The sequence below is a fragment of the Protopterus annectens genome, chromosome 1.part0 (assembly GCF_019279795.1).
Source record: "Protopterus annectens isolate FY-2018-M chromosome 1.part0, PAN1.0, whole genome shotgun sequence".
NCBI classification, from domain to species: domain Eukaryota; kingdom Metazoa; phylum Chordata; order Ceratodontiformes; family Protopteridae; genus Protopterus; species Protopterus annectens.
In genome coordinates, this window is record NC_056725.1 from 693,276,778 (window position 1) to 693,290,256 (window position 13,479).

At 38.5% G+C, this 13,479-nt stretch overlaps 1 protein-coding gene across 1 annotated transcript in view; it reads right to left on the minus strand.

Annotated features, from left to right (window-relative positions):
- The window catches only part of LOC122794078 (spectrin beta chain, non-erythrocytic 1-like), a 199,352-nt gene that overhangs the window by 60,277 nt on the left and 125,596 nt on the right, over positions 1 to 13,479 (minus strand). The window contains exon 4 of the mRNA XM_044062256.1: positions 10,481 to 10,593. Coding sequence (XP_043918191.1) covers positions 10,481 to 10,593 — 113 coding nt within the window. The remainder of the gene's footprint in view (positions 1 to 10,480; positions 10,594 to 13,479) is intronic.

Below are 13,479 nucleotides of genomic sequence, written 5' to 3' on the forward strand. Positions count from 1 at the left end.
GAAAGCAAATATTCGCTTACATTGCTATCACTCAAAGTAGCAGATGCTTTAAAGGTATTTCACAGTTTATAACCTGGGGAGCTTAAACATCAAATTTGAATATGAACCCTATGTTTCCTTCCCTTAATAGTTCTGAAGAATCCAAATGCATCTAAGGATGCATTATGTGAAACAACAACAAAAAAGATGCATCTTTTGGATCAGAGTTATATTTCTCCTTGAAATGCTGGGCAACTAGTTTTATGAATGACACAATGTTCATCAAACTGATCACCGCTGCACTAGCCCTAGCTATATGGGTTATATCCTGCCAAAGATAACACAGACAGCTTCCAGAGCTTCAGCTTGAACTGAGATAACTAAAAGACAAGTTTGAGAGAAGCCCTTCAGTGCTTTCCTGTAACCATAGGATACGCTCCAGTAAGGCGTTCAATAATCAACAGTCAGCCTGTGCTTTCTTTTGCTAGGCAGATGTTCCCTCTGGGGGAAAAAAAAACGACTTCCATTTTCTTAAATTTATTGATGTTTTATTACTTTCCTCTTCAGGAAAGTTATTTTAAAACTATGAGTGTTGTGTTTTAATGGACTGTCTTCAGATTGTAACATACTTTTAAATAGAGCACTATTTTTTCTGTCAGTTTAAAAGTAGTGTTAACTAACTGAAAACCTATTTTCAGTGGAGAATATTTGTTCCTTGGTGGGACTCCCTACTGATTAAAAGTGCTTTTTACTGTGTTCTGTCTATCAAAAAAGTAACTTTTGTAGACTGGTAGTCTTCCTGGCATGTGCTGCTCGTTCTCCACTGGAGAAAGGCACCATTTTCAGCCTGACCATGGAACAGATGACCGGGTCCCACGGTCAGTCTTTCTCCCAGCCACAAAAAGAAAAATGTAAGTAAACAGCCTTTACCACCACAGCAGGCTAGCAATTTGCCTATACCATAGGTAAGTGATTCTGCTGTGGCCATTCATTGTACCACAGACAACTCTTCTTTTACCCCGGGCCCCTCTTTGGTAGCACATACAGCCACTGAGGACCAGGGGTTAGCCTCTGCAACTGTCAGGAGTTCCCTCAGTGGTCAAGTGAGAGCCACTCTTGTCCATCTTGGGAGAGGGAAACAAGGAAGGTTCCCCTGTTGTGCCAGAATGCTGTACCCGTCCATGAGGAAGCAGCTGCTGCTGTTAATAACACAGTTTGTCTCATTGTTCCTGTCAAAAAGAAACAGAAAACCAAGCATGTATCTACTCCTCCTCAAATTTCTTTAGAAGTACCTTACTGGGTCTGGCTCAGGATTTATTTCAGGCTATTGAAAATGAAAAGAAAAAGGAATTACTGTTCCTGAACAGACTCAAGATTCTGAATCTGAACAGCATGAAGCAGGGATGGATTCAGGGATCATTCCTCAGATTTATGGTTCAGACTCAGAATTTCTTTTTCTCTGAGACCACCGTAAGAATGTGCCAGTGTTTTCAGTGGGAGAACACTGATGTTTCGCTGTCCTTCAGTTTTGCAGAAGGTTTTACCAGAACCTGCATACATTCCTCCTGTTTTGTTGGCTTTAGATAATGTGTTTGTTACTGTTTGCAATTCTTCTGTCAGTCAGCTACACCTAAAAAGGCAAACAGGATGTACAAAATTACAAGACGTTTAAGTTTTATGAACTATTCCCAAACCTGGCCTGCAGCTACAGCCTTATTTGAACCCACTGCTGCTAAGCATGTAGTTAATTCCAATCATACTCTTTCTGATAAGGATAGGAAAATTATTGATAGCTATGGTGTAAAAGTGTATACTTCTGCAATTTTGGTTTTCAGAATTTTGAATTGTAAGGTTCATATGAACTACTTTGAAACATCACCAAGGCTTCTTTATTCCTCCCACAGAGGGGATTATCAGAGAGACAGAGCCTTCTAGATCTGCTAGCTGAAGTGACTATCTGGACTAATCCTTTGTACTCCGTTTATTCATGCAGATTTCAGATGTTTCGTAAGGCTTTGTATGACTGTATCAAATTATCAGCTCTATAACTTAACCTTTGGAATATCTACAGGGTATCCGCATTTTCCATATGTAGATGACTTGCTCATCTTTGCAGAGTTTTTCCCAAATTGTATGAAGCTCTCTTTTGGGTCAGAGATCACTTACACAAGCAGGGATTCCATGAGAACAAAAAAACACATGTAGATAAACCAAAGAAAAGAAACACCAAAATGAAAATTGCAGCCCACTGGAAAAATATCTTTACTTCTTAAACAGATTCTGGTACCTCGGCCTTCGCCTTCATTGGAATAAATTATTCTGAATCAAACCAGCTTATATATACACCAGTTACTTCAATTAAACAATCAAATAAATTCATCAATTAAGAAATTTAGAAAACTTTTAAACTTGTTACAGCATATTATTATAAATCTTTAATATTACTTACATACATTGATATTTAAATTTCTAAATTCATACCATTTGGAAACAGGATTTTATAATTTATTATAAAATTTGATTCCATTCTCAATAATTTTTTTTTTTTTTTTTTTCTGAAAATTAATGTTTGCCCCCCCACCCCCATTTGGTTTTGCCAAAACACTAAATACAAAATCCTCACATCCACCACCATGAAATTGATGAAAATGATTAGCTACTGGACTATCCAACCTTCCCCTCCTGATGTCTCCCAAATGTTCGATGATTCTTAATTTTATTTTTCTTTTAGTCTGTCCTATACACCATTTTCTTATTTCACACTTACAACCTATTATATAGATTACCCCAAAGGAATTACAATTGAAGTGATCAATGGCATTATAGGTTCATAGGTTCATACTAGGCTATCTGCCCAAGGGCATTTATAAGCCTAGCCAGAGTTTTGTGGCTTTCGCCACCCCTTTAGTTTGGAGGATACTATGCCCATTATTTTGCTGTGCCTCTGTCAAGCAGTGACACTGAGATAATCCCTGGGGTATATCTGCGATCTCCCATCCATTGGTCAAGATTTCTCTTGAACAAAGCCAGCGAGGTGCTCTGCCTCACATGTACCGGGATTTTCTTCCATGGCATAGGGAGTCTCTGGGTGATGAATCTGTCCCTCCAGCACGTCCTATTAATAACTGTGTCAAGGTTTAAGTCTCTCGCCCTTGTAGTTCTGAGGGATCTAGATTTTTTGAGGTGAAGCATGTTCATCAATTCTGGGTTGGACATGGCCTTGTATGTCAGGCACAGGTCACCTCTGAGCAGACGGTAGGCGACATGAGTAGAGCTAAAGTTCTTTCAGTCGGGCAGCATAGGACATATTTTTGAGACCCTTTATCCTTTTGGTGAGGAACTTTTGGGGCCTTTCCAGTTGCTGCAGGTGTCGTGTCAAATACATTCCGAATGGGGCATTGTACTCAATCATTGGCCTGATGAGTGATGAGTACAGGGGGACGATGACTTCCCTTGATCTAGATGCGAATCCCTTCATGATCAGGTGGGCAATGTAGAAGGTCTTCCTAACTACTTTGGCAACGTGAGTATCAAATGAAAGGTTACTGTCAACCTGGGTACCCAGATCCCTGATAACCTCTTCTGTGCTTAGTGGGTTGCCACCTATATGGTAGCTAGGGGTAACCTTGTTTTTCCCGAAGGGTATGACTATGCATTTTTTGGCGTTTAACTTTAGGCCATGGTTCTGGCACCAGTTTTCTGTTTCTATAAGACCCTTCTGAAGGATATCTGTGTCAGATGTGTTCTCAACTATGGCCCAGTTTGCAGTCATCTGCAAATTTTGTCAGCCATAATCCTCCTGTGTTTGCTTGTACTTCTGAAAAGTAGATGCCGAACAGGAGAGGGCCCAGGACTGAGCCCTGTGGGACACCACTTGTGACAGGCTTTGAGTCTGACATGGCGCCAGCAACTCTGACCCTGTGGGTTCTGTCACTTAGCCAATTTGCAACCCATCTTGTGACGTATGGGTTTACATTTAAGCTGATGAGTTTTTCAATGATACCTGAGTGGGGTATTGTGTCGAAAGCCTTTGCCAGGTCGAGGTAGGCTGTGTGGACTGCCTTTCCCTCATCAATGGCCTTGGAGACTGTTTCGAAAAAGTCCACCAGGTTTAAAAGGCATGATCTGCCCTTGACAAAGCCAAACTGGGTCGGATCCAAAGTCTGCAAGTCTCCTATGTCTTTATTTATGAGTTCCATTATGATCCTCTCCATAGCTTTGCAGATCAAGCTTGTCAAGCTGATGGGACGGTAATTTCCCGGGTCGGTGGAGGCACCTCCTTTGTGAAGTGGGACCACAGCTGCCGTACGCCACTCCTTAGGCACGTATCCTGAGGTGAGGCTAAGATTAAACAGCTGCCCTAACTGCGGGTTTAATTTCTCATTGAGTTCGTGGAGCACACATCCGGGGACACCATCTGGTCCCATGGATGCTGTGTTTTTTGCCTTGGAGAGAGAAGTTCTCACCTGAGCGTTTGAGATGTTTGGGGGGCTATAATTCTCTGGTACAGATATCTCACCTTTTGGGGGGGAGGGGGGGAGAAGTTTGCACTGAACCTGTCAGCCAGTATGTTGGCAATGTCTGTAGGTTCAGTAATGTTTACATCATTTTGAACTAATTCTGAGCATATCTGGGAGTTCCCTCCCAGGTTTCTAACATAGCTAAAGAAGGTATTATGATTGTCCTTTGAGTCCTTGGCGACTTTTCTCTCAAAATTTGCCTTGGATGATTTTATGAGAGATCTTAATTTTTTACTTATAATGATCAAGGGTGTTTTCCCTTTTAAGAATTTTGCTCTATCTTGTAGTAGCTTCCTCCTTTTGTTGTAGAGTTTGTTTATGGCTGGGGTCCACCAAACTGGACGCTTGCCTTTGGTACAAAGGGTCTTTGTTTTGTTTGGGATTGCCTGATTCATGCAGTCCTGTAGGTGCTGGTAGAAGGCATTTGTAAGTGATTCAGTGGCTTGAGTAATGGTTTCCGCAGTCTCGGGGGCCATAAAAGAGACCACACTAGCCTTTAGAAGTGTGAAGTCGGCTTTTGAGAAGTTCTTCACTGTGGTCTTTTTTATCTCAGGTGGGGGCGGGATGTGGACTTCCAGTGAGATTAGTTTATGGTCTGATCTCACCAGTGATGGGTATACTTCCGGTGTTGAACATTGTGACCCCATGTTCGTGATGATGAGATCTAGTATGTTATCTCCTCTTGTGGGAATGGTGACTAGTTGTTCCATGGCAATATTTAACACCATTTATTATACTACCATCCAAATTCACAATTTTACTACAAACTTTGCAATGTCCACAAGCATAAGCTCCTGCATTGCTAGCTTTGACCCTCCTACCTTTATACCTAACCAACTCTTTCAAATTACTACACCTACTATAAGAGAAAATAATATTATTGGGGATAATAGTTTTCAAAGAATCATCATCAATAACTATAGGCCACATGTTAAATATTCTTCTTCTTAATGTAGGTGAAAAAAGTGAATACCTGTTAACAAAAAATATTTTATCTTTAACTTCCACCTTATTGCCATCATTATAGGCTGATTCTAAAAATCCTCCATTAACCCTAGCATTCCCACTTTTTTCACCAACACCCTTTTTACCTAAGTATTGGTAATCACTTACGTGCAAATTTAAGTCTCTTTCAACCTTATTTCTATGAAACAAAATATTATCCCATCGATAACCTCGATTTAATTTTTCACAAATTATATCAAATTCCCTCCTTATATTCCCAACTTCTGAAGTATTAGTAGCAATTCTTTTAAATTCTCCCAAAGGTAAAGAGATGGTCACCTACATTAAGAAGAATAATATTTAACATGTGGCCTATAGTTATTGATGATGATTTTTTGAAAACTATTATCCCCAGTAATATTATTTTCTCTTATAGTAGGTGTAGTAATTTGAAAGAGTTGGTTAGGTATAAAGGTAGGAGGGTCAAAGCTAGCAATGCAGGAGCTTATGCTTGTGGACATTGCAAAGTTTGTAGTAAAATTGTGAATTTGGATGGTAGTATAATAAATGGCATTAAATATAATGCCATTGATCACTTCAATTGTAATTCCTTTGGGGTAATCTATATAATAGGTTGTAAGTGTGAAATAAGAAAATGGTATATAGGACAGACTAAAAGAAAAATAAAATTAAGAATCATGGAACATTTGGGAGACATCAGGAGGGGAAGGTTGGATAGTCCAGTAGTTAATCATTTTCATCGATTTCATGGTGGTGGATGTGAGGATTTTGTATTTAGTGTTTTGGCAAAACCAAATGGGGGTTGGGGTGGGGGGGGGCAAACATTAATTTTCAGAAAAAATTATTGAGAATGGAATCAAATTTTATAATAAATTATAAAACCCTGTTTCCAAATGGTATGAATTTAGAAATTTAAATATCAATGTATGTAAGTAATATTAAAGATTTATAATAATATGCTGTAACAAGTTTAAAAGTTTTCTAAATTTCTTAATTGATGAATTTACTTGATTGTTTAATTGAAGTAACTGGTGTATATATAAGCTGGTTTGATTCAGAATAATTTATTCCAATGAAGGTGAAGGCCGAGGTACCAGAATCTGTTTAAGAAGTAAAGATATTTTTCCAGTGGGCTGCAATTTTCGTTTTGGTGTTTCTATTCCATGAGAACAGTCAAGTCTTTCTTTACTTTCTCACACAGGATTGTGCTCCTGGGATGTCAACTAGACACTTCAAACTTTTCTTCCACGGGAAAAAATAAATCCATATTTAATCTGTTTCTAAGGTATTCCACTCCAACTTCAGTCACTGTGAGGGAATACCTCAGAATCTTGGGTCTCATGGCATCTATAACTCTCATGATACCCCTGGGAAGACTCCACATGAGGAAGATACAGTGGTATCTGAAATCTCTTTGGTCCTAGCATAAATACCCTTTATCTTTACAAATCCCAGTGCTGGGGTTTGTCAGAACAGAAATCTTTTGGTGGAGACAGCAGATAACTTTAAATCCACGTCTCCCCTTCTCACTCCTTGCTCCAAAGCAGTCAGCCACCACAGATGCTTCTGATCTTGCTTGGTCAGCAGATTCAGAAGGGATAAAAGTACAAAGGTGTGGGACACCAAGGACAGATGTAAGCATATAAATATCATGGAGATGCTTGGCCTGATCAAGGCATGCAACTCTCTGAACCATCTTTGGCTTCTAGGACCTCTTCAAAGTGGTTTGCAGTCATACCCCCTTTGCAAACTAGCTATGTTAGCTTGAGATTTAGCTTTACCGTACAATCTCACTCTACAGGCATCCTACATTCTTGTCAGAGCACAACTACACTGCAATAGAGTTGTCAACTTTTCATGTCAAAAATTCTGGACATGTACATGAAAGCACTATGCGTGCAAAACAGAAGTGTGCATTAACCTCTCCTAGAGAGGACTGTCATACAATATTACTGTGCTCAAACATGTTCTTGTGTTCTTCAATGTCAGTGAATGTCCCTTAATTCTGGACAGTTGGCAACCCAACATGGCAGACAAGCTGAGCAGGACCACGGCAAACCCTCATAAATGGAAACTATATCAAAACTCTTCCAACATTTGAGCCATCTGTGGGGAGTTCCTCAAGCAGACCTTTTTGCCTACTCTTCGAGCAATCAACTGGCAAGCTTCTGTTGCAGAACTCTACAAGCAGGCCTGGAAGACAGGTGCCTTTATTTTTTTCTTTGGACAGCAACGTTAATTTATGCTTTTCCACCCTTTCCACTAATAGCCTGGGTAACTCTGAAAATTCAGAAGGAATCCCCCAAGATCACTGTGGTGACTCCCTTCTGGCCTAGGCAACTATGGTTCTCCCTTCTTTTGGAAATGGCCAGGGGAAATTACCACAAGCTTTCTCACAGACCGGATCTACTCACACAACAAACATATTTGTTGCACTCCAACATAAATCATTTTCAACTGAATGCCTGGATAAGGTCTTAATTACATTTAGGTACCTGTTTAGTGAGGATGTGCAGCAGGTACTAATTGAGGAAAGAAAGCCTGCTTCTAGAAAATCATATATTAGGAAATGGAAACTGTTTACTTCTTGGTGCCAATTACATAACCAGCACCCATTCAGAGCTAGTTGTTCTTGGAGTTTACAGTATTTGTGAGTTACTATCCTATTTTTATCTTCTATCAAGGTTCATTTATCAGCAATTTCAACATGTCTGCCCATAGATCCTCCTCTTTCAAGGCAGTCTCAAGTCAAAATGTTCTTGAAAGGGATTTTGCATAAGAGGCCAAAAAGTAAACCAGTGGCCCCACCTTGGAATCTTAATTTTGTGGTAAAGAAGCTAATGCATGCTCAGTTTGAACCATCTGTCTGACTTGATGTTCTTAACATGCAAAACAGTTTTACTGATTACTCTGACCTCAGCAAGAAAGGTATTTTTTGCAAAAACTTACGGTGAGTCAGCCCTACCTCATTTTTCCATAGGGACATGGTTTCTTTGAGAACTAAGCCTTCTTTTATGCCTAACGTAGTATCCAAGTTTACTTTAACCCAAACTATCCATCTTTCTGTTTTCTTTATTAAATCGAAAAATGAGGAAGAAAGGATACTTCATACTTTGGATGTCCACAGACAACTCGGGTACTATCTTAACTGAACCTCTCTCTGTCAGATCTTTATAGCAATTGTTTATTTCTTATGAAGGTAAAAAGAAGGGACAATCAGTGTCAAAACAGACTTTCCAAATGATGTTCTAAGGCTATTACCTTTTGTTATACTCACCATAACAAATCTATTTCAGGTAGGGCCCAAAGTCCTTTCTACCAGGGCCTTGGCTTCATCTATGGTTTTCTGGAAAGCAGTGGATTCTAGAAATATTCTAGAAGCTGCTGCTTGGTCCTCTGTACATACTTTTACAAGGTACTGTAAGCTTGATTCCTTCTCTAGGTTTAGATCAAGCTTTGCTAGGACTATTCTACAGGGGTTCCTAGACTCTCTCTTTCTGTCGCCCAAATGAAATTAGCTATGGTAATTTCCCATATAGCTAATGCTACTCCAGCAGACAACAATATGTTGAACAAAGTACAGTTTAAGTTGAACCTGCCATAACAGTAGATGTTCGAATGATCACTGCTGCAGTAACTGCCCCCTCCCCTCCATCCCCCTTGTTATTGGTGTATTTTTTATGCCAGGTTGTAAATGCTTATGTTTTGTTGTTCCTAGCATAGTCCTTTCAGGGCTATGCCTCCCTCCTTCTGCTGACAGGAAGGTGCCCTGAAGCTTTGGGAGCAGGCCGGCCATTATGTCCTTGGCAGGATATAACCCATATAGCTAAGGCTACTGTAGTAGTTATCATTCGAACATCTACTGTTATAGTAAGTTCAGCTTACATAACTGAACTTTCTTGACATCTGCAGACTGCTCTAAAAATACATATATAATTTTCTTTGTCTTCCAAAAGTAGAATACATTAACAAGGGCACTTTTAGTAATTTGATTTTGAGACAATAAATGCTGAAACCTCTTTCTATGAGTAGGATATACAGCTATAGCAAAGACAGCTACCCCTTATGCCTTGAACCTCTTCCCTGCTCCCAGTGATAAAAACTTTAGTAGAAACAAATATGGTAAAAACAGCAGTAACAAGCGTCTAGCAACAGAAGAATCCCATAAGTCGCAAGAGTGTGCCCATAGATTATAAAAAAAAATATACAAAGATCATTTCCTGTCTAGTTTGTCTTTTTGGTAGACAAACATCAAGGATATTTAAATACATGAAAACCCACTGATAACTCGTAGTGAGATGCACTCAGTCCACACTATGAAATGGAAGAGATCAGTTCTACTCGTATGCCAATCCTCTCTTCAGAAAGTATTTTTGTGACATGCCCTTTGAGCCCCTTCAGGGTACACATTCATACAGTTAATCTCTCTCTGTGCTACCTCACCAAACTACTACCCTGGTAAATCTCTCTGAAGTTATGGTTCCCCATTTTTTTTCCTGTATCCTTTTTCTCCTCCTGCCATTTTCACCAATGAGCCTCACTAAACGGACTTGAGTCCATGCATTCCTCAGGGGAGGAGGAAACTCATACTTTGGGGCGAGAGACACGAGGAATGACCATCATCCTGGAAGACAGCATGGATTTAGCATCCTGGACTGCCTGTGCTCTGCAACTCATTCCACTCACGCATGCAGGCAACGGCTACCATCACTGGCTTTGATGACCCATCCCAGGAATGGTATTTCAATCATTTTGCAGCCCTACTTCCTCATCTAGCCCTCTCAAAATCTATCGCTCACCAACTCTAAGATTCCGGCAACATAAAAAGGAAAAACTCATGGCTACCAATTCATCAAATGACAATACTGTTTTCATTCACAGTTATGCAATTTGGACATGAACATCATCACAAAAAAGATACACATTTGCAGGCGACTTGTAGTAAATGTAAAGAACTTGATACTTGCCATTTTTAGATATTAAAGTACATGGATATAAAGCAGAACTGACTGTACCTTCCCAATTCTTTTTCCTTCCACAGCCAAGGCTTTCATTTTGGAAAAGTAGTGATAATATGATACAACATAGGTGATGATGGATTTTTCATCGGGATTCTCAGTGTTCACATCTTAGAAAATCAAAAACACAATTTTGCAATTGAGTCATTAAGAAAACCGTATATATGAATAGTATTCAGATCATGGATACAATTTTTGAAGTATTTAAAGACTGATCAGTGGATGTTTACCAGTGCTTAAAATTATGAAACTGAATTAATACCACAGTAAGCAAGGTCCATGTTTATGAAGGTACAGAATATTTCAGATGTATTACTCATGGCAAGTCATGCCCCATAAGTAAGGGAGCTCCTTGAATAAAAATAAAAACAACAGAATAGTTTCCTTATAATATTATGAAGTAGCTAACAAAATAATAAAACCGCAGCATTGGGACACTGTTGAGTTACTTCTTGTAATCTTAAATCATTTTAGCTTATTAAAACAAATTCATCATCTCAGTAAAAAAGGAACGGCCCCTGAATTTTTTAAGTATGTGAAACCAGCAAGAATTTTACTGTATAAATCAAAATATAGAAGACTGTACCTTGTTTAAAAAAAAAAAAAAGTAAAATAAACTGTTGCATCTTTGTAACAAATAAGTCGACAGCCACTCCACTGGAATTCAGAAAAACTTTGCATGTATAAGAAGCCTTAACACTGCCATTTTCCCAGCCCTGATAAGTCCTTCTAATTCTTTGACCACCCTATCAATGAGGTTTCCTACTAGCAAGAGCCTCAACTTGGAGGGCACGTTAAAGCCGCAATCTGGAGGACCATCTAATATTAATACTCTTTCCATGGACATGACAGAGATTCCCAATTTACACTACAGAATGATTCAGTGAATCATTTGGCTGTATAAATTACCACAACTGGAGGAAATAGTGAACACCATCAAAAGATTGTGGTCACCCATTCAATCCTATAGAGGCAATACTAGTGCAGTAAAGTAGGTACATTCAACAAAGACATGTGCATGGGTGGTTAGTGGGAACGTGTGTGTATTATTAGTATCTGTAGGATGAATGAAGTTGTGCATATATCTAACTATATATATATATATATTCATATCTATCTATATATATATATATATATATATATATATATCTATACACACACACACATATATATATATATATATAGATATATATAGTTATATCTATACACACACACACACATATATATATATATATATATATATATATATATATATATATAAGTTATATTTATACATATGTGTGTGTGTCTGCCTGGGTAGGTCACATTATGTAGGCTAGGTAAGGATTGAGTCTGTGTGTGTGTGTATGTGTGTGTGTGTGTGTGTGTGTGTGGTGTGTCTAATACTGCATGCATGGGACTGAATGCATGGGGTGTTTTTGTGAGCATAGTCAACTGGGAGGACGTGTTTGTTCATGGTAGTGTGTGTGTGTGTGTGTGTGTGTGTGTGTGTGTGTGTGTGTGTGCCAGGAGTGTTGAATGTTTGTGTTTAAGTTGAGGGGAATGCCACTGCTAATATGATGCATGAGCAGCCAGCGAAAAGGTACCATTCATCATGTCTGACAGCACTAGTGTTAAATAAGTGAGATTCCAAGGTAGTTAATGAGCCAGTAATGAGGTTTTCTTCATAGCTACCCCAGAATTGATTTTCTCACTGTGGAGTAAACTGACCTACCTATTTGTTAGAAAGCTTCATTCCATATAATGTGGAAAAATATAATGAGCAAAGGAACTTGTATTAATATTAGTCAGTCATAATTTGTTATAACAGATTTCACTATAGTAACATTTTTAATTTATTTTACATTTGTTTACCAGGAAAGTCCGACTGGACACAGGTCCATTTTCATTCGAGGCCCAGGAAGAAAATCTCCAAATACCAATACAGTTTAAAGGAGACAAAACGGTAACATATAAGAAAACATAACATACATGTGAAGAATATAATAGCAGAGATTAACTATTTCTAAATTTCTGATAGTCATTTCCATATAAATACGAATAAGTGAGAGTTACCTTTTTTTTTTTTTTTTTGTAACAAATATAGATTGGGAAGTGGGGAGCACCCATTTGATCCTTAGCAGAATTCTAGCAACAGTGCAGTGGTATGGCTTAACTTGGGAAGTAACATGAGCAATGCCAGTTAAGTAGTGGGTTTTGAGACTTTTTTTAGATTGGGAAGTAGAGGTGATGGAAATTTAAGTGGCTTGGGAGTGAATTCCAAGTTCTGGCAATAGAGCAGGCAGAGATTGCTTTTTCATTCTCTCTCATAAGGCTTCAGAATTTAACAAAGCCTTACTAAAATGATAATGAGTTATTGAATGTACGTTTGTTAAATGAAATGTATGTACATTTGCTTCATTTTGCTGCATTTCTGCAGAGTGAAGGGTGACAGTAAAAGAGGGGCTTAGTGGGGGTGTACTAACATTTTCCTTTCTAACAAATTTATTACACTGCATAAGAAGACAAAATTACTTTCATTGTGTTACATGAAACTAAGCATCCTGATATGGAGAGAAAGTTGAGGTCAGGAAATGAGGGGTCATAAAATCAGAATGCTGACCCTCAATTCCGTAGACATGCCACCTCTTATGGTGGAGCAGAGAGGAGTAGCCATCTCAGCTTGAAAACCATCTAAAAGAAGTTCAGAAAATGTTAAACAGAAACTTATTGTGCCACCTTTTTTCTCTTAATCAATATTTTTCACATTTCTATCATAGGTAATATTAAAAGAGCAAGGCTCATATAAGAGCTACGTAGCAAAGAATAGCTAATATTTTGATTCAGTCTTCTACAAAGTATGAATCTGGTGTTAACTCTAAAACAGATGACGAGATCACACAGAACTATGCAAACAAACACGCAAATAAGGCCTCTTTCTAATTCTGTCTTTTTTCTTGTTTGTGCAACAACTTATTTTATCAATTACTTGCTTCCTAACCCTTTTCAAAATAAAA